General features: G+C 43.5%; 1 protein-coding gene across 3 annotated transcripts in view; it reads left to right on the top strand.

Annotated features, from left to right (window-relative positions):
- The window catches only part of LOC122816609 (rho GDP-dissociation inhibitor 1-like), a 2,167,530-nt gene that overhangs the window by 1,357,639 nt on the left and 787,654 nt on the right, over positions 1–22,237 (top strand). For all 3 annotated transcript variants that reach the window (XM_044089512.1, XM_044089511.1, XM_044089513.1), the window contains one exon: positions 16,840–17,019. In XM_044089512.1, the coding sequence (XP_043945447.1) occupies positions 16,845–17,019 (175 nt within the window). In that variant the 5' untranslated portion in view covers positions 16,840–16,844. The remainder of the gene's footprint in view (positions 1–16,839; positions 17,020–22,237) is intronic.

Raw genomic sequence — 22,237 nt, 5'->3', positions numbered from 1 at the left:
TTAGACAAGTTCATCTTCAGAATCTCAGGGTATGATGGATTATGTGTATTGTGATAGCCTTGGAGAGATGTGATGTGTGGTGTACTGCTGACAATTTTGTTGTCTGAATTTACTGTCTGTGAGATTTTTACTTCCAAAGATATTATGTATGGACATCTCTCACACAGTGTTATACTGTTTGAGTAATAGGTGATCATCAGATAGCATGAGACCCTTCTCAAGATTCTCATCTCAGTCTGGCTGGCTAAAGAAGCTGTGGGGGAAGTGCTTGTCAGTGGTACTGACAGGAAGGACTCTGGGGATGGGGTAACTAGCCTAGAAACCTTTGTCACCAGCAAGAACCAGTAAACTAATTATAGTAAAAAAAATCATTAATTTTATACTGAAATCAGTGCAAGCAGTATCAGTACACTCGATATTAAGCAACTTTATCAAAGGTCTTTTAGGCCTGGTGAGTAGTTGAAGGGAGAGACTTTGCAAAATGATACTTGTGTGCTTATTGTAAGCATCCAGTAAACAGAGCCAATGGGTTGGTGTTGTGCTTCATTCAGACGCATTTCCCTGGACAAACAGTCAAAAGATGGTATAAATAACTCACCCCACTTCCACAATTTGTGCTTCATACATCGTAGTCCTGCAAAGGTTTAATCTTAGTGTAGCACAGAGGCAAAAAAAACAGCCACCCCCAATATTCCAGAACAGAACAGTCCATTTAGTATGCAGTTCTCTCATATTTATATAATGCGTGACGAGCCTGAAAATGGTCCTCTGAGATTAGCACTGTATCCCAGTTAAATTAAAATATAAAATTTGCATTGGCAGGAAACAGTGAAAGTACTTCCCCTAGCTTTGCCTTGATAGTATGTTGGTTTTATTGATCTCTCTATACATTTTGCTGTTATGACTGCAATATTTCTGCATCTCTGTCAGGCAAGGAGCTCTCTTTTTGCTGTGGTAAGAGTAAATACTGAAGTAAAATTAGGCTGAATTTGCTTGCACATATGTCTGGCTTACTTGTAAAACAGAATCCGGCTACTTACTTCCTTTTCGACCTTCCTTTTCTAATTTCCTGTGAGTGAGTTACTGAAGTCAGTGCGTCTGTCATTGGGGAATAGTGTCTGTTTAGACAATGATGTAATTGTGTACATCTTTGTTCTTGCATTATTTGAACTGCTGTGGATGATATGCACAGATAAAAGCCTTGTAATGATATTCGAGAAGTTATCAGCACAGCAGAGAAATCTTGATCAGTTTCATTGCTCATCGATTAGCCTGACTTATTCACAAATCTCAGGAAAGTTCTTGTACAACACATTCCAAAATGCACACAAATTTGCTTTTGAAATGGAAATATACAAGCTTATAATTGAGCAGCACTTAATTCCCATTCGTGTTAAAAAAAAAAAAAAATGAAGACATGATATTGTCACAGGAATACAAGCCAACAAAAGTTTGTCTTAACAGCTGCTTCTATACCACAAATAAAGCATGTATATATCTCACATTTAGTGATGACAGAAGCTAGTGTTATATATTTTTTACAACAGTGTTTATGTTCCTGTACTTTCATTACTCTTTTAAACTATTTAAGCCAGTAACTTGCTTACATTCCATGATATTGCATTTTTACATTGGGAACTCCTTTTAATATGCTTGTTGGTTATTTAACGCCTGTGTGTATTATATCAAGATTTGCACACAGCGTGGTTTGATCATGAGGACAAAGCCAACTATGGGTAAATCCTAATATACTCACAAACCGGAGTGGATTATTGCTATTACACAATGACATTGTTTAAGAACGAAAAACAGCGTCTTTGTATAATTGAGCTATAGTGTTCCTTCGTGTTCTTCCTTGTTTACTGATGTACTGCACATGGGTGTGGGACTTGCATTGTCACACTTGCACAGTACATCAGTACAGTGTAGAAGACGCAATGGAGAAGAGACCATCTCCATTGCTGCTGCTGTTGTTTTTTTACCCCATGCTGAGATTTTGCAAGGGACAGCACAGAAATGCAAGGAAAATCAGGTACTTTTTTGATTATTTCATTTTGAAAAACGTAGCTGATTTTTCTCATATTTTGCTCTGTCCCTCAGCATATAGCAATATAAAGTCTGGCCGCTCAATGGTCCTTCATTACCAGACTTTTTTCTGTTGATATATGCTTGATTTACAATGGGCAGACTGGGTGGGTTGTCCAATCAGAGAGCTTGTTTTTGAATAGTAATGAGCAGTCATTGTATGATTTTTTTTGTAAGTGCTTGAAAAACTGATTGACTTAAAACACAATGTCTCACCAGACCAGTGACCTTCACTGAGTTTTTCATATTGACTTACCAGCATTTTTGAGCTTTTGCTGAATCTCTTGCAGCTGTTATCTTGATCCAGGCTGGTTAAACAGTTGTGATTTCAGAAATTGTCCATACTTTGCAGTATTTTAAGATTTTTTTTTTTGTTGTTCTGTTGTCTACATGACCATTGGGCATTATTTTCACATTTTGACCCATTTGTTTCCCTACCATCTTTATTACTGAAGAGTGTTGAAAAAGAAGAAGCAGGAGCTGGGGAACTAGGCCGAATTCCTTCTTATATAAGGCTAGACCTTTTTGATGCTCCTACAACCCTCCACCTGTTGGTCTGCAGGCATAATGTATTGCGTCCTTTGCTGAGCTTCTGTGCAGATGTCCTTCAAGGATGCATCTGCAGTCTTTACAAATGGGTTGTCCTGTCGTCAGGCAGCCCTTCGGTCGGCCGGATTCCAAAGTCTGGGTCTGGCTTTGGCTGGTGTCGCACTTCACCCGACGTCATTGCGGCAGTTCTTCGGGTATAAAGGCATCAGCCGACGCCATTTTCCTCAGTCTTTCTTGCCGCGTGGCGCCCGAAGCAGAAGCTGTTCGCAAGTGCCGGTCGGTCAGATCCAGAGATTACTACTACCGAATACTACTTCGAAGACTTCTATAAAGCTAAGTACCCCGTTGGGGACTCTTTCTTGCCTCAGCCGATGTCAGAGAAAGTTAATAACTGTTTATCTTGTGGGAAACAAATACCTCATAAAGATTTCCACTCCTATTGCATACATTGTTTAGGCCCAGACCACGACGTAGCAGCTTGTCTAGCCTGTGCTTCTTTAACCGACGGACGCTTAGACGCCGCCGACTTTGCTGAGCAGATTTTCGCCCGATTTTGCTTACATTATGCCGCCGGATCCTCCGACTACGCAAATAACCAAAAGCGCAAAGAAAAGGACCGACATCGGGTCCGCGGTTTCGCCGAAACCGCGTTAAGCAAACCACGAGTGTCTCGGTTTCGGCCGAAACCGAGCAAGCGGTTCTTTCTTCAGCCGATAACTTGCCTTCTACCGAGGCCTCTTCTATCCTGGTAGAACGGCTTCTGAAATCCAACCTTCTGTTGCGATTTCGCAGGATTTATCAGACACCATTCCCCTAGATATTTCTACCCCTGCATGTGGAGCTGCTAGGCCTCCTCCAGCTATGTCTATTAAGGCCTTTGCCAGGGCTAAAGCAGCCAAAGCATCAAAACCTGTGCCTGCCAAGCCCCCCTCTCACAGGCCCAGCACCAGCTCCCATATGCTTTCTTTGGCAGAGGATCTCATCTCTTTAATCCGTGGAGCCCAGCCGCATCCAGACAGGGCCTCCTCCAGAAAAGAGGCCTAGAGCAGAGCCCCCTGAGCCAGTAGCCACAGATGATTCCTCTGATGACTCAGAACATACAGGCCCTCCTGAGGCTTCTTATTCTCCTTACGAAGACTCTGATGCTGAGGAATCCATCCCTTCAGCCTCTCCTCCTGAGGAATTTTCCTTTGGGGAAACCTTGCATGCTATGAGGGAACAATTCCAGTGGCAGGGCCAAGATTTCTCAGACTCTAGAAAAAGGCTTAGGACCTTTCTACACTTGCCACAGCATAGGCCTTTAGCTATACCTCCAGTTCTATCTGTTGTCAATGATGCTTGCACTGCTCCTGATACTTTACCTCCGGCTCCTGCAAAGCCCGATAGGTACTACAGGGTCCCGGACACTCATCACCACTTATATAAGGCCCCTTTTGCAGATCCAGAGACTATCTTCCAGGGCCCTAAAGCTGTAGCAGCTACTTCTTCTAAAAACCCCCTCCCCTCTGAAAGAGATTCCAGGTCCTTAGAGAGATGGGGTAAAAAAGTTTACACCTCTGCTTCTTTGTCAGCTAGAGCTTTGAACTGCCAAATTCATATGATTCAATATCAAGAGTTTATGCTTGACCAGTTGACTGAAAAGCTGTCCTCTGAAGAATCTTTAGATAAAAAGTATGTTCAAGAAATGTTACATAACATACAGCAGGTTAGTAACCATTCTTTAAAATGTGGCTATGATGCACTGGAGGCTTCCTTTAGATCGGCCATGACTGGCACAGTTATCAGGAGGCATGCATGGTTGAAAGAACAGGCATTACCAGACCATGTCAAATCTAAGCTTTTGGATGCACCTATGGACAAGGTCAATTTATTTGGTACCCCCGCACAGCAGGTACTAAAAAAGATGGAAGAGAAAGCAAAATCTGTGCAAACAGTAAAATATTTCTTACAAGTTCAACCTCCAAGGTTTAGCAGGAATTGGCCCTCCAAGAATTGGTCCTTTCCGGACTCCTCTAAGGCACAAAGAGGCAGGAATAGGCGCTCTAGAGGCAGAAACCAATCCAGGGGTGCCTACAGGGGTCGCCAGTGGCAGGGTAACAACCAACGAGGCACGGATACAGCCACCACCACTACAACAACTCAATCACAGTGACTTGGTGGCACCGCCTACCAGGGAACAACTAGAAGCACCCTTAGGCGGAAAGCTAACATTATTTTCAAGAAACTGGCACTGCATTACAAGAGAAAAATGGATTTTGCAGACTATAGACAAAGGTTACAGGTTCCATTTCCATACTCTACCAGGAAAGAGAGGAATGCCAAACCTACCACCTTCTCAAAGGACAGAAGCTCTAAAACAAATATCTCAATTATTAAGAATGCGAGCTGTGGAAAAGGTACCATTAATGGTGCAAGGGAAGGGATTTTACTCCAGGCTCTTCCTAGTGCCAAGAAAAGAAAACAAATGGAGGCCTATTCTAGACCTGTCCGCTTTAAACACATTCCTCATTGTTCCAAAATTCAAAATGCTGACCCTACAGCAGCTTCTTCCCATGCTGGGCAAGGAGTCTTGGCTGGTAACTCTAGATCTCAAGGAGGCATACCTGCACGTCCCCATAAAACCAATTTGCAGAAGATACCTCAGATTTCTTGCAGGATCAGAGCATTATCAATTCTCAGCATTGCCCTTTGGCTTATCTACTGCGCCCAGAGTGTTCACGAAATGCCTGGCATCAGTAATCGCTCATTGCAGACTTCAGGGAATTCAAATCTATCCCTACCTGGACGACTGCCTGATACAAGCGGACAACAAAACAAACTAACAGAAGGCTTACAAAGAGTCATCTACCTGCTACAAGCCCTGGGATATACAGTCAATACAAAAAGTCAAGGCTGATTCCATCCCAAAGAATAACCTTTCTGGGTGCAGAACTGGACACATCAAAACAAATGGCATTTCTAACTGCAGAAAAGAAAGAGCAACTTCCTCTCTACTTCTTGGCATTAACAAAGCAGAGCCATCTAACTGCAAGAAAAGTGCTACAAGCTCTAGGCTTCATGGCATCCTGCATAATACTGGTCCCTCATGCCAGGCTTCATATGAGAAAGCTACAGTGGTACCTAAAGAATTTGTGGTCTCAGCACAAGCACAGCCTAGAAACCAAAATTCCAATGATCCCATGCCTGAAGCAAGAGTTCTTATGGTGGGCTCAGGCCTGTCAATCAAACACAGGACTGCCCTTCTGAAAAAGTCAACCAAGACAAACCATCATGACAGATGCCTCAGACCTCGGTTGGGGGGCACACATGATGGGCAAGTGCATTCAAGGCCTATGGACTCAAGACCAGCTGCATCTGCACATAAATCTAAAAGAAATGATGGCAGTAAAATTGGCAATCCAGGCTTTCAGACCTCTTCTCCAAGAAGGCCAGTTGATGATAAGGACAGACAACACCACAGTTATGTGGTACATCAACAAACAGGGAGGCACACACTCATACCCTCTATGCCGGCTGGCATTGGACCTATGGGATGTGGCTCTGAGCTACAACATTCAGTTACAGGCAATTTATGTACCAGGGAAGGAAAACATTCTAGCAGACATATTAAGCAGAACTACAACAGATGCCCACGAATGGATGCTGCATCCGGACATTTTCAAAACCATCACAAGAGAATGGGGATTACCACAAATAGACTTGTTTGCATCCCCATTCAATCACCAGTTGAAGAAATTCTGCACAAAGACTTACCACCCACTTGCTTGGAAGGTGGACTCCCTATCCTTCAGTTGGAAAAGCCTGACAGCATACGCATTCCCACCACTTCCTTTGATGCACAAGGTGCTTCTCAAGATCAAAGAGGAACGTCCGAGGATCATTCTGATAGCCCCAGACTGGCCAAGACAACATTGGTATCCACTGCTGAGGAGCATGTCCCGGGAACAAATATGGACACTGCCCCTGATCCCATTACTGCTGACACAGAACAACTACAACATTCTGCATCCAAACCTAAAAACTCTGCAGCTAACTGCCTGGAACATTACATAGCAGCAATTAACCCAAATTTATCCCAAAGGGTTAAGGACATAATCCTGGAGGCTCGTAGACCTTCAACAAGAAAGAATTATGCAGCAAAATGGAAAAGATATCTCATCTGGAGTACTGCAAAGGGGCAAGATGTGACACTGGTAAACATAGCCAACATCCTGGAGTACTTGGCGGAGCTCTTCCATACAGGCCTGTCCTATTCCTCCATCAAGATACATGCATCAGCTATTTCAGCAGAATACAGCTTGGATCCTCCTGTCTTCTCGCATCCTCTGCTCAGACAGTTTCTGAGAGGAAATAAAAATGTAAAACCTCCCAGGAAACCTCCATTGCCAGCATGGGACTTGAACTTTGTGCTAGAAAAACTGACTCTACCTCCTTTCGAACCAGCAGCTACAGCAGAATTGCAATACTTATCCTGGAAGACTGCTTTCCTGCTGGCAATAACTTCAGCAAGAAGGGTCTCTGAACTACAGGCATTAATGGCAGTACAACCCTTCCTGATCTTCCATCGAGATAGTGTCCATGAGAACAAATCCTACATTTATGCCTAAGGTGGTATCCAGAGTCTCTTTAAATCAGGCTATCCACCTTCCTACATTCTTCCCCAATCCACAGAACGGGAGAAAAGCTCTTACATACCTTGGATGTACACAGACAATTACGCTACTACCTGGACAGGACAAAAAACAATAGAAAAACTGACCAGCTTCTGGTAGCATATGCAACAGGAATAGAAGGAAAACCAATTTCTAAACAGACAATCTCCAAATGGATAGGAAATTGCATTAGATTTTGTTACTCCTACCATGGAAAGAAAACTCCAGAGAATATCAGGCCTCACTCCACAAGGGCTACAGCCACTACCACAGCTTTCTTACGAGGAGTGGCTACCAAGGACATTATAGAGGCTACTACTTGGACCTCCGTGCATACATTTGCCAAGCATTATAACTTACCTCTATACTCTAGATCCCGTGCTGGTTTTGCCACTGCTGTTTTGCAAGGGATCCTGACTACACCATAATCTATTCTCATTTCCTCCTCCCCTAGTTTAGCTATGGTATTCTACCCATTTGTAAAGACTGCAGATGCACCCTTGAAGGACATAGTACAGTTTTGTACCTACCATAAATGTAGATGTCCGAGAGGAATGCATCTGCAGTCAGGATTACCCTCCCTCCTTCCCCTCTGAGGTACTCCTAGGGTACTTACCAATCTTCAGCTAGCTTGGGGGGGATCTATTATGGTGTATTTGTTTGTATATATGTACATACATGTTTATTTTGTGTGTTTGCTCTCTACTATTTGGAAACTTTGGCATTTATCCAAATTTAGCCATCCAAGAGGGCACCTGGCATCTGGGGCAAGAAACACTGAGGAAAATGGCGTCGGCTGATGCCTTTATACCCGAAGAACTGCCGCAATGACGTCGGGTGAAGTGCGACACCAGCCGAAGCCAGACCCAGACTTTGGAATCCGGCCGACCGAAGGGCTGCCTGACGACAGGACAACCCATTTGTAAAGACTGCAGATGCTTTCCTCTCAGACATCTACATTTATGGTAGGTACAAAACTGTACTTTGTGTGCTTCCATGCCCCCAGTGATGAAATGCTTAAATGCGTGCATTCTTTGGCTGATCTCTTGCTCTGAAGTTCTACACAACAGTGTACATTTGAATCTTCCCCAGAAGGATAAAAGCAGTCCTACCCCTTAGTCAATCAATGAGGCAACATCTGCATCACAGTCTTGCCCCCCCAACTAGCTACTACAGTGCTTAGGCCATTAATTGAATCCAGAAATCAGCCTGATTTATCTGAGTCTTAGTCGAGGCTCCATTCCATTCTGCTATGGAGTCAATATTTCTACTAAGAAATTTGGTGGTAGTGAAAATACATGGCACTGCCTGAAGAAAGCCCATATTCTGTGGGCCTGGTATGTCCTTTATAATTGCATTTTTTTCTTAATGTATTCTATTGATAGTTCTAGGATCAGGGTAAGGAAAGGGCTGAAAAATATTTAATCTGCAGTGACCAAACTGTACTGTAAAAAGACTAGATATTTGGCACTGTAGCTTTAGATTATCACAATGTTTGCTTTGCAGCTGCAATGTTAAGATTACACTGGATGGTCTTTCCCCTTAGCTGCTGTTAGGAGGATGGGTGCATGGCTTGTTCTGGTCATATTTGCAGAGTTAACAAATGCCTTTAATTCACAGCCTGTGTGTGTGTTCGTGGGCAGAAGGGTTCTGTTGCTGTGACTCACCTAGGAAAGGTTACCAATCTTTCAGCCATCCTATTTAAATGTTATATTTCAAGGGACATTTGGTGCCATGAATGACTCCCATTAATTGTTTTTATGTCTTGGTGTTTCAACTGTAGTAGCGGCTGACTACAAAATTCAGAAGAAAGTAAGAAAATCACCACCACCCTCTTTTTCCTGTTTTTATGTTGAGTTAATGTATCACATCAACAATAGTCACCTCTTTTGATTCATTGCCACACTCCTGCATTGTCTGATATTCATGCTTGTCATCAATGATGTCTCTTGCAGTCCAGACATCTCTTGGCTGGATGTCCTCCTCATCTCTTGCCTTCTTCCCAGCTCTCCCAAACTCTGTTTTACCAAATGATCTTCTTCCCAAACCCCTATAATCTGTTCTCCTTGACCATCTCACAAACTAGGACTAATTTGGCTTCAGCTATGATCTTCTTTTATGGTCTGTCCCACAGTGTGTACCTTATTACCTGCCTTCAGACATTCTTCGCTATCACCTTGTTACCTCAGTTGCTGTGTGATCAGACCTCTGTGCCGTACAGAGAATTACTGGTTGGATCATTGTTTTGTACACCTTAGCTTCTTTGGCATTCTTCTGTTGTATATTACCCCTGGCACTTAGTGCCAGTTGGTTGCAACATCTCTGATCTCTGATACTAGTTTAAACTCCTCAGTCAGATTTCCCTTCTCAATGACATTTCTCAGATACTTGAAGCAGTTAACCTGTTCCATTGATTTTTGGTTTTCAGTTTCTTCTGATTTCCCTGTTTGCTTCCATAACCACAGTCATAATGAAAGTAAGAAAATGTTTCTGATAAAATGCCAGCATATGTTCAGTCTACCCGTAGGATGCTAGTGGTCAGATAAAATTAATGTTTGATATAAGTAAGAAACATGACTCCAAGTGTTCTGGAAAATAAGAATACTTGTAGGTAGGTAAGCAAAATAAGACACTGTATACACCAGTAGTGGACAGCAGTGGATACAGGTTTATAAAGATATAAAATCTTTTTGTAGAAGACCATTGATCCCTCACATGGCTAAGTAAAGAAGCTAGCACATTCTCTCCTTGTGGATGAGTTATAGGGAGGTCAAGCCTTTCGTTTACCTCCCCCCACCCCACATACACACATATGCACATCAGTGTCTGCTTGTGGTATATTATAGCAGTATCCATAGCAGGGTTGTGGCTTTAGTGTGATTTACTTACGGCTAAGCAGTTTAGTTATCCTGGTAAAGTCAGAATAATCAAATGCTTAGGCCAGGAGTGGTCAGGTTCTAACCCTGTCATGCAATATTACTGTTATGTTATTCATGTTTTCCTAGTATATCGAGACAGCACTGAACAGAATGTGTAGCAGTGTAGTCTTGTGAATGTTATGTGCTGTGTTGATGTGCTTTGTTTCCAGTGTTTCTATTGCTACACTTTTCAAAATTCAACAATCACAGTGTAGGATAAAATAAAAAATAAAAAAACAGGGTTGGTACTATGTAATGAGTGTATTCTTAAAATTATTTGATTTTGTAGCTTGTAGACTATGACTTAAAATGCAAACTTCTGTTTTGAAAGTCCTAGCACTTGTATTCAGACTGCATAATGGTAACCATAGCAGAAGGTACATACTTAAATGCAGATGTTATACATTAGTGTTTAATGCTTGTGCATCTTAAACTGAAAAGAAGAATTTTGTTCATCGAGTACCTAGAAATGTTTATGCAGTCATCTGAATGACTGGTATTAGTTGTTTTGCTTCTTGTTAATAAGGGGAGTCACTCCCCAGGAGGTTTTATAAAAAAACAGTCATTCTTATTTTGGTGTACTTCACTAAAGATGTGAATGTGTTATAAAAAAAAAATTGTATTTTTTTTTTAGTCTAATGGATATGTACTCTTTAACTTAACAAACTTATTTAGCTTACTTGTTTTTTATTGGGTGAAGAGGATGACCTGGGTGCATATGTAAAACTATGTAAAAAAAATAGGTAATTTTAACTCTGTAAAAGTCTCAATCTACTAAGGGACAAAAGCTCCAAGTTTTAATTTATTAAATTAATTATTAATAAATTTAATAAATCAATTATTAATTTATTTAACATTTGTTTACCAGGAAAGTTTGACTAGGAACGAGCCAATGTTCAGCAGAGGCCCTGGGAGAAACACTCCAGACATGCATGTCTTTGTAATGTGGGGGGAAACTGGAACACCCGGAGGAAACCCACACGAACGCAGTGAGGACATGCAGACTCAGCACAAAAGGCACCCCAGCTGAGAATCAAACCAGAGAACCTCCTACTGTGAGACGACAACACTAACTGCTACGCCACTGCGCCATCCAAAAGGAAGAATTTATGTTCATTCCTGGTGTGGGACCTTCAGTGATTTACAAGATTTACATTGATGGTTTGTGACTCACATTTGATTTTGGATACACCTTTGGTTTTAATCTGTCTAGAAAGCAATTGCTTTAACCTCAGTTTTGGTTTGTTTAGTATGTTCATTTTTCATCTGCTAATCTTTGAATTCATTATTCACGAATGTTGTAGAGTTTGGCACCCAGTATGCTTCTGCAAGGCTGTACCCTTATTTATTGTATGTCCAAAGTTAAACTGCATTGATGAAATGAAAGTTTTACAGACAGAAAAAATAGTTATAATTGATAACTCTTCTAAACTCAGAGGAAGAATAGGTTCATAGGTTCATACTAGGCTATCTGCCCAAGGGCATTTATAAGCCTAGCCCAGAGTTTTGTGGCTTTTGCCACCCCTTTAGTTTGGAGGATACTATGCCCATTATTTTGCTGTGCCTCTGTCAAGCAGTGACACTGAGATAATCCCTGGAGTATATCTGCGATCTCCCATCCATTGGTCAAGATTTCTCTTGAACAAAGACAGCGAGGTGCTCTGCCTCACATGTACCAGGATTTTGTTCCACAGCATAGGGAGTCTCTGGGTGATGAATCTGTCCCTCCAGCACGTCCTATTAATAACCGTGTCAAGGTTTAAGTCTTCCGCCCTTGTAGTTCTGAGGGATCTAGATTTTTTGAGGTGAAGCATGTTCATCAATTCTGGGTTGGACATGGCCTTGTATGTCAGGCACAGGTCACCTCTGAGCAGACGTGGCGACTGAATAGAGCTGAAGTTCTTTCAGTCGGGCAGCATAGGACATATTTTTGAGACCCTTTATCCTTTTGGTGAGGAACTTTTGGGGCCTTTCCAGTTGCTGCAGGTGTCGTGTCAGATACATTCCGAATGGGGCATTGTACTCAATCATTGGTCTGATGAGTGATGAGTACAGGGGACGATGACTTCCCTTGATCTAGATGTGAATCCCTTCATGATCAGGTGGGCAATGTAGAAGGTCTTCCTAACTACTTTGGCAACGTGAGTGTCAAATGAAAGGTTACTGTCAACCTGGGTCCCCAGATCCCTGATAACCTCTTCTGTGCTTAGTGGGTTGCCGCCTATATGGTAGCTAGGGGTAACCTTGTTTTTCCCGAAGGGTATGACTATGCATTTTTTGGCGTTTAACTTTGGGCCATGGCTCTGGCACCAGTTATCCGTTTCTATAAGACCCTTCTGAAGGATATCTGTGTCAGATGTGTTCTCAACTATGGCGCCCAGTTTGCAGTCATCTGCAAATTTTGTCAGCCATAATCCTCCTGTGTTTGCTTGTACTTCTAAAAAGTAGATGCCGAACAGGAGAGGGCCCAGGACTGAGCCCTGTGGGACACCACTTGTGACAGGCTTTGAGTCTGACATGGCGCCAGCAACTCTGACCCTGTGGGTTCTGTCACTTAGCCAGTTTGCAACCCATCTTGTGACGTATGGGTTTACATTTAAGCTGATGAGTTTTTCTAATGATACCTGAGTGGGGTATTGTGTAGAAAGCCTTTGCCAGGTCGAGGTAGGCTGTGTGGACTGCCTTTCCCTCATCAATGGCCTTGGTGACTGTTTCGAAAAAGTCAACCAAGTTTAAAAGGCATGATCTGCCTTTGACAAAGCCAAACTGGGTCGGATCCAAAGTCTGCAAGTCTCCTATGTCTTTATTTATGAGTTCCATTATGATCCTCTCCATAGCTTTGCAGATCAAGCTTGTCAAACTGATGGGACGGTAATTTCCAAGGTCGGTGGAGGCACCGCCTTTTTGAAGTGGGACCACAGTTGCCGTACGCCACTCCTTAGGCACTTATCCTGAGGTGAGGCTAAGATTAAACAGCTGCCCTAACTGCGGGTTTAATTCCTCATTGAGTTCGTGGAGCACACATCCGGGGACACCATCTGGTCCCATGGATGCTGTGTTTTTTGCCTTGGAGAGAGCAGTTCTCACCTGAGCGTTAGAGATGTTTGGGGGGCTATAATTCTCTGGTATAGATATCTCACCTTGTGAGGTTTGCACTGAACCTGTCAGCCAGTATGTTGGCAATGTCTGTAGGTTCAGTCATTTTACATCATTTTGAACTAATTCTGAGCATATCTGGGAGTTTCCTCCCAGGTTTCTAACATAGCTAAAGAAGGCCTTATGATTGTCCTTTGAGTCCTTAGCGACTTTTCTCTCAAAATTTGCCTTGGATGATTTTATGAGAGATCTTAGTTTTTTACTTATAATGATCAAGGGTGTTTTCCCTTTTAAGGATTTTGCTCTATCTTGTAGTAGCTTCCTCCTTTTGTTGTAGAGCTTGTTTATGGCTGGGGTCCACCAGACTGGACGCTTGCCTTTGGTACAAAGAGTCTTTGTTTTGTTTGGGATTGCCTGATCCATGCATTCCTGTAGGTGCTGGTAGAAGGCATTTGTAAGTGATTCAGCGGCTTGAGTAATAGTTTCCGCAGGCTCGGGGGCCTTAAAAGAGACCACACTAGTCTTTAGAAGTGTGAAGTCGGCTTTTGAGAAGTTCTTCACTGTGGTCTTTTTTATCTCAGGTGGGGGCGGGATGTGGACTTCCAGTGAGATTAGTTTATGGTCTGATCTCACCAGTGAGGGGTATACTTCTGGTGTTGAACATTGTGACCCCATGTTCATGATGATGAGATCTAGTATGTTTTCTCCTCTTGTGGGGATGGTGACTAGTTGTTCCATGGCATTTGAGTTTATGAACTCTAGGAACCTTTGGGCTAGAGTGTTGGGGCATGAGTAGTGATCCCAGTCTATATTCGGGTAGTTGAAATCACCTAGTATGATGGTGTTTGGAGATACATTTATCCCCTCCAGTGTTTTCAGGAAAGCTATGTGAGGTTCCTGAGATTGAGAGGGTGGCCTGTAACATGCTACAAATTGCAGAGCAGTCTTGCCTATGGTTAATTGCACCTGGATGGTCTCCGATGCATCGTGCGTTGCCACCAACCTTGAGGTGTGGGTGTCCTTGATGAATATAGACACCCCCCCTCCTTTCTTGGTGTTGTCCGGATTTTGGGGCCGAACGCATGATATGAGGTAAAACCTGATAGTGCCGGGGTGCTCTCGGGAGCCTTGAACCAGGTTTCAGTCACAGCACAGACATCGATGTTCTCCATACTGAGAAGGGCCTCGAATGCGTGCATCTTGAGGTTGAGACTTCTGGCATTGAGCAGCATTACCCTTAGTTTTTTTCCTTTTTTGTGTTCTAGGGTGGTAGGTTTAGAATTTGAGCCTTGCCTAAAAAAGGCACTATGGGGGTGGCAAGAACCTTTGCCAATATCCGGAAGCCCTTGCGAAGCAGCGTGGCTTGTCCAGCATGTCATCCCAGGCAGACAGACATTGGATCCCCTTTGAATGACACCAGAGTTTAAGCCAATTATTAAAGCTGATCGTCTTGTCTCTGTATTGTGGCATCATTCTTGGTGAAGATAGGATACTGCTCAAGGTCAGGGTCATACCTGCCTGGGCTACATAATCGGAGAGCTCCTCTATGTCTCTTTTCATGTAGTCCAAGGAGGTATGTCTCAGGTCGTTCACACCAGCATAGACAATGACAGAGTCGTACTTGTACCTGCTGTTGAGAGACCTGAGTGCTTGCGTTATTTGGCGGATTCTAGCGCCCGACAGGCAGCTTACTGTGACCTTTTCCTTGCTCAATCTGGTGAGCGGGACGTCGGTGTGTCTGACTATGGAGTCACCAATGACGAGTGTGTCTGGCATTGTGTTTGGCCTTAAGGGCTGTGACTGTTTGGCACACTGACTATGTGGTCTATGTGTTGCATGTGTTGTGTCCTGAGGTGGCAGTTTGGGTGTCTGCTTTGGTGGCCTCTGCTGTTTTGGTAGATTTTTGATCAGAGCCTCCGAGTATGTCTTTGTGTATTTATGTGTATGATTTGAAGTTGTGATAGTACTATGTGAGACTGGGTTTGTGGTGTGTGTGGTTACCTTCTCCTCCTGTCTGGTCTTACCAGTCCTATGTTGAGAGAGCTCAGCCTCCAGTTTGGCTATATAGTTGCATCTCTCGCATGTATTTGTGTTTTGTGGGAGAAGGAAAGGGTTGTCCGTGTACATGAGACAATTGTAACATTGCCTCAATATTCCCAGATTCACCAGCTGAGCAGGAGAGGACACTAGCAACTGATCCCTCGACATGCTAGAAGGAATAGACAAGGACTTTAAAAGACTCCGGGGGATGTGGGTGATCGAAAAGGGGTTTTTGGCTGGTGGGGTACTATGTATAATAAAAGTGCTATATCAAGTAAAAAAATACTTTAGGAGCAAGTGCTAGGCTTTACAGATAGAGAATAGTGTACTTAGGAATCAAGTAGAGCTGAGCTTTTTAGATATAGAATACGCTGGTTAGATCAGCAGTACAGTTCAAGGAAGGCTGTTTTAAGGGAAAATTTGAAGAGTGGACTTTAGGTAGCAATAGTTTAACCTTGATTAACCGCTGCTCTTGTGTGCTCCTGTAGCAACTCCGCGCTAAAGCGTGCTTTATAGCAGGGGGCTGGAAAAAGCAGGAAATGACCCAAAATGGCCAATGAATTACCAGTTACTGTCTCAAACCACTCCTCTGAGGACAAACAGGCAGCTCAGTACTCCCCACTCTCACTGGTGAGTAAAGAAACTTCCCTCTGGCCACATAAGAAAATGGAGGAACACAGGAACCAAATACAAAGCCCAGGGATCAGCAAAATCTGATCACTGGAACAACTAGCTAGGAAAGTTAGGAAAGCAGAAGTATTTTTTTGTTTTTTTTCAAGTTTTTTTACACACACAGACAGAAAATACAGTAAATGCTTGGTTTTTCGACTAAATGCTATCAAAGGCTAGTACACTTGAGTGTATTAGCCTGTAGGTTAACTTATAAGCAAAACTTAAGCTAAGAAGTGCAGTCAACAAATTAAGCTCAGAAAAACAGAAAACAGGTAATATCACAATAATATATGCAGAAACAGTGGTCAAAATGCACAAAAGGTCGAAAAAAGCAATAAAAATGCTTAAAAAATACTTAGAATCAGGAAAGTCGCTTTTTCTGCTCTCTGCTGCTTTAGGAACTTTGCAGGGGACCACGAGGAGCTATGCCAAGTTCTCTAATCCAATAAACAATAGGGTAAGTGGGTGCAGTCAAAAGTTTTGGAGGGTGTAAGGGAGGGTCCCCCTCCAAAAACTACGTGCTGAAAACTTTTCTGATTGTTGCCACTTTGTAATGACCTTTTTCAGGGTGCTATCAGTCAACAGAACCTTAACTTGTGAAAATGGAGATGGATGACTCTTCTTGTATTACCCCAACAGGAGTTTTATGTTTGTCTGTTGCATGCCATTTTATGAACGTTTTTGCAAGATTTGTATTAAGCCCAGGTTTGACACCCATCTTGTCATTTTCGGGGTGTACAGTATATTACTTGACCACACTTTTAGGCAATTCCAGGCACTTGTACCTTGTTTAACTGCTGTTTATTGTTTGTGTTTTTTATGTTTAGACAAAATGGCAGACCAGGAAGCAGAGAAACAGTCACTTGGAGAAGAGGATGCTGAAAATGAACTTAATTACAAAATCCCAAAGATGAAGACAGTGGCGGAAATACAAGAGATGGATAAAGATGATGAGAGCTTACAGAAGTACAAACAATCATTGCTTGGCCAAATTCCAACATCAGTAGGTATGTAATCTTTTTCTGTGTCTTGTATAAAGAGGCTAAATATTTAAAGGAAAAAAGTCCCTGTATGAAGGCTGAGTTACAAAGCCCCCTTTAGTTCTGTTTAAATGTTCTTTCTTTACAGCATTAGTGTCATAGGATCATATTAGTTCTGGTTTAAGCACTTGGGCTTCAGGCCAGTTATTTTACATTAAGAAGGTTCGTGGTCTGCACTCTTGTGGGAGGAGAGGCTGGACTCTGCCCTTCTGAGCTGGGAATTTCTGGTTAAAGGCTTATAGTGCCTGCATATTTGAACTGTTTCTTACTGAAATTGGTACACCTTGTTTGCTGTAGCATAGACTAGATCCAGGCTTGCTGAATCTAGCTTTGTTTGTATGCTTGTTGTTTGTTTGCTTGTTATTTCCCTGAAACGCTAATTCCACCTAAAACGCGGCTTTTCAGCGCTTCTGCGGATCCCTAGTGATATCTGCATTGCTTACTGTACTTATTTCCTTGTTTCACTTGAAAGAAAGTTACTGTTTGTCATTTTTGCATTTAAGTTACCTGTAACACATTGCATTTAAGTTACCTGGCACTTGCCCACTAAAGCAATTATACAAGTCAGCACTAAAAAATTAAAAGCACTACACCCTCACAAGCTCCCCTTGAGTACCTTGTTCCCCATTAGCCCTTTTTTTCTCAGTTATAAAGGAATTCCCAATACTATTCTAGCATGTCCAAAGGTCAGTTGTCAATCTCCTCTCCGGTCCAGCTGGTGAATCTGGGGATCTTGAGGCAATGTTACAACTGCCTCATGTACACAGACAACCATCTCCTCCTCCCAACAAATTCCAACACATGTGAGAGATGCAACCATATAGCCTTAATGGAGGCTAAGCTCTCTCAACTCAGTACTGGCGTAACCAGTCAGGAGGAGAAGGAAACCATACTCACTACAATTCCAGTCTCACATAAGTCTACCACGACAGCAAACCAAACACATAAACACACAAAAATATGCCCGGAGGCTATAAATAAAAATCTGACTAAGCAGCAGAGACCTCCAAAGCAGACACCCAAGAAATCGTTACCCCAAAACAAAACACGTACAACACATAGCTCACAAAGCCAGTGTGCCGAACAGTCACAGCCCTTAAGGCTAAACAACACACCTGATACACTTGTAATAGGTGACTCTATCGTCAGGCACAGTGACGTCCCGCTCACCAGGCTGAACAAGGAGAAGGTCACGGTGAGCTGCCTGTTGGGCGCTAGGATCCGCCACATAAAACAAGCACTCAGGTCACTCCAAGGCAAGTACAAATATGACTCAGTCATTGTCCATGCTGGTGTGAATGACCTGAGACGTACCTCCCTGGACTACATGAAAAGAGACATAGAGGAGCTCTCTGAGCATGTAGCCCAGGCCGGTATGACCTTGACCTTGAGTAGCATCTTAACCTCACCAAGAATGATGCCACAATATGAAGACAAGATGATCAGTTTCAACAATTGGCTTAAGTATTGGTGTCATTCAAAGGGGATCCAATGCCTGTCAGCCTGGGATGACATGCTCGACAAGCGACGATGCTTCGCTAGGGACGGCTTGCACCTGTCACCCCTGGGCTTTTGGATATTGGCAATGGCTCTTGCTACCCCCATAGTGCCTTTTTTAGGCAAGGCTCAAAAGACAAACCCACCAACATATAGGTATCACAAGGGATAAGAAACTAAGAGTAATGCTACTCAATGCCAGAAGTCTAAACCTCAAGATGCACGCACTCAAAACTCTCCTTAGCATGGAGAACATCGATATCTGTGCAGTAACAGAAACCTGGTTCAAGGTTCCCGAGAGCACCCCAGCACTACCAGGTTATACCTCATACCATGCTTTTCGGCCCCAAAACTTGGACCGAACCACAAAAGGAGGGGGAGTATCAATATTCGTCAAAGATACCCACACCTCCAGGTTGGTGGCACAGCACAAAGCATCAGAGACCATCCATGTGCAACTAACAGTGGGTAAAACTGCCTTCCAGTTTATAGCCTGCTACAGACCACCCTCCCAAACCCAGGAACCCCCCTCGGCCTTCCTGAGAACACTGGAAAATATGAAGGTCTCTCCAAACACTATTATATTGGGCGACTTCAACTACCCAAACATAGACTGGGAGCATTACTCTAGCTCCAACACCCTAGCCCAAAGGTTCCTAGAATTTATAAACTCAAATGCTATGGAACAACTTGTTACCACTCCCACAAGAGGGGAAAACATATCGGACCTGATCATCACCAACATGGGGACTCTATGCTCCAGACCAGAAGTGTATCCCTCATTGGTAAGATCAGACCATAAACTAATCTCACTGGATATTCACATTCCGACTCCACCCCCTGCCCTGAAAACCACAGTGGAAAACTTCCCTAATGCAAATTTCACACTCCTCAAAACCGAGGTGGAATCCTTCAAAGCCCCTGGGCCTGTGGAAAATACGGCCCAGACCGCAGAATCCTTTATAAACGCATTCTATGAACACCTTCAGGAATGCATGGATCATGCAATCCCAAATAAAACCAAGTCCCAATCCTCCAAAGGCAGACGTCCTGTCTGGTGGACCCCAGCCATAAACAAACTATACAGTAGAAGGAGGAAGCTACTACATGATAGAGCAAAATTCCAAAAAGGGAAGGCATCTCTGATCAGTATTAGCAAAAAACTACGGGCACTCATAAAATCGTCTAAGGCCAGCTTTGAGAGAAACACTGCACAGGACACTAAGGATAATCACAAGGCTTTCTTTAGTTATGTTAGGAACCTGGGTGGGAATTCCCAAATATGCTCAGAATTAGTCCAAAATGACAAAAAATACACCGAACACACAGACATTGCCAACATCCTAGCTGACAGGTTCAGTGCAAACTTCTCCCCCCCCCCCCCACCAAAAGGGCAAATATCTATCCCAGCAGAGTGCTGCCCCCCTGACATCTCAGATGCTCAGGTAAGAGCTGCCCTCTCCAAAGCAAGAAACACAGCATCAATGGGACCAGACGGTGTCCCGGGCTGTGTCCTACATGAACTCCAAGAAGAGCTAAACCCAAACATAAAACTACTGTTCAATCTCAGCCTTACTACAGGATATGTACCCAAAGAGTGGCGTACAGCAACAGTGGTCCCTCTCCACAAAGGTGGTGCCTCAACGGATCCTGGAAACTATCGCCCCATAAGCCTGGCTAGCTTGGTCTGCAAAGCTATGGAAAGGATCATCATGGACCTCATAAATAAAAATATTGGGGACCTACAGACACTGGATCTTACCCAGTTTGGCTTTAAGTGCATATCCTGCCTCTTAAACCTGGTTGATTTCTTTGAAACAGTCACTAAGGCCATTGATGAGGGGAAGGTGGTCCACACAGCCTACCTGGACCTCGCAAAAGCCTTCGATACAATACCCCACTCGGGCATTATAGATAAGCTCACTAGCTTAAATATAAACCCCTATGTCACTAGATGGGTTGCAAACTGGCTCAAGGACAGAACCCACATGGTTAGAATTGCTGGAGCCATGTCAGACTCCTAACCAGTTACAAGTGGCGTCCCACAAGGCTCAGTCCTGGGACCTCTCTTGTTCGGTATATATTTCTCGGAGGTACAGGCCAACACGGAAGGAGTGTGGCTGACAAAGTTTGCAGATGACTGCAAACTGGGCGCCATAATCGACACTCCAGCCGACACAAGCATCCTCCAAAAGGGCCTCATAGAAACAGACAACTGGTGCCAGAGCCATGGCCTCAAGCTAAATGCCAAAAAGTGTATAGTCATCCCCTTTGGCAAAAACAAAGTGCCCACAAATTACCACATAGGTAGTAATCCATTAAGTACAGAAGAAGTAATTAGGGACCCGGGGACCCAAGTTGATAGCAATCTCTCATTTGACAACCACGTGGCCAAAGTAGTTAGAAAAACATTTTATATAGCGCACCTAATCATGAAGGGATTCACATCTAGATCAGGGGAGGTCATCGTGCCTCTTTACTCATCCCTCATCAGGCCCATAATTGAGTACAATGCCCCTTTTGGGATGTACCTTACCAGACACCTGCAGCAACTTGAAAGACCCCAAAAGTACCTCGCCAAGAGGATCAAAGGGCTCAAACAGATGCCATATGCTGCCCGGTTAAAGAAACTCCAGCTCTACTCAGTGGCATACCGCCTGCTCAGAGGCGATCTGTGCCTGATGTATAAAGCCATGTCCAACCCAGAATTAATGGACATGCTGCACCTCAGAAAATCCAAATCCCATCGAGCTATGCGCTCGAGAGACTTGAACCTCAGCACTGAAATAAATAGGACATGCTGGAGGGACAGATTCATAACCCAGAGGCTCCCTTCACTCTGGAATAAAATCCCAGTCCAGGTTAGGCAGAGTCCCTCATTGACTCTTCAAGAGGAATCTTGATGAGTGGATGGGAGATCGTAGGTTTACCCCGGGTATCACATCTGTGTCACTGTTAGACAGAGGCACAGTATACTAACCTCGAAAAAGGGCATAGCAAAATTATTTTAAAATGGGTGGCGAAAGCCAAACACACTCTGGCTAGGCTTATAAATGCCCTAGGGCAGATAGCCTAGTATGAACCTATGAACCTATAGGAGGTTACTAGGCTAATGGCCTTGGGGCCCTTACTAGCCTAGCCAAGAGTTTATCCCCAAAAAGAAACCTCAGTCTGCACCTGTCACCCCTGTCAATGAGGGGCACAGATGGAAGCCCTGGGTCAAATTTGTATTTTCCCATGCACTCATCAAGGTTGCGCTTGAAGAGGGTCAGCGAGATGCTCTGTTTGACATGTATGGGAAGTCTATTCCAGAGATGGGGCAGACTCTGGGAGACAAATCTGTCTGTCCAGCATGTTTTGTTTATGTCTTATGTTAGATTCAGGCCTTTCGAGCGGGTAATGTGTGAGGAGTTAGACTTACGGATATGGAGCATCTCTAGTAGGGCAGAGTCCGAGATTGCCTTGTAGGCGAGACACAGATTACCCCTGAGCAATGTGTACGATACTGAGTAGAGTGATAGTGATTTAAGCCTGTCTGCATAGGACAGGTATTGGAGACCATGGATTCTCTTTGTGAGGTATTTCAGTGCCCTTTCCAGTTGGTGCAGATGTTTGGAGCGGTACATACCAAACGGGGTGTTATACTTAATTATTGATCTAATGAGGGAGGAGTATAGGGAGGTAATAA

This window comes from Protopterus annectens, chromosome 12.part0 (assembly GCF_019279795.1).
Source record: "Protopterus annectens isolate FY-2018-M chromosome 12.part0, PAN1.0, whole genome shotgun sequence".
NCBI lineage: Eukaryota > Metazoa > Chordata > Ceratodontiformes > Protopteridae > Protopterus > Protopterus annectens.
This window is presented reverse-complemented; position numbering and strand designations above follow the sequence as displayed.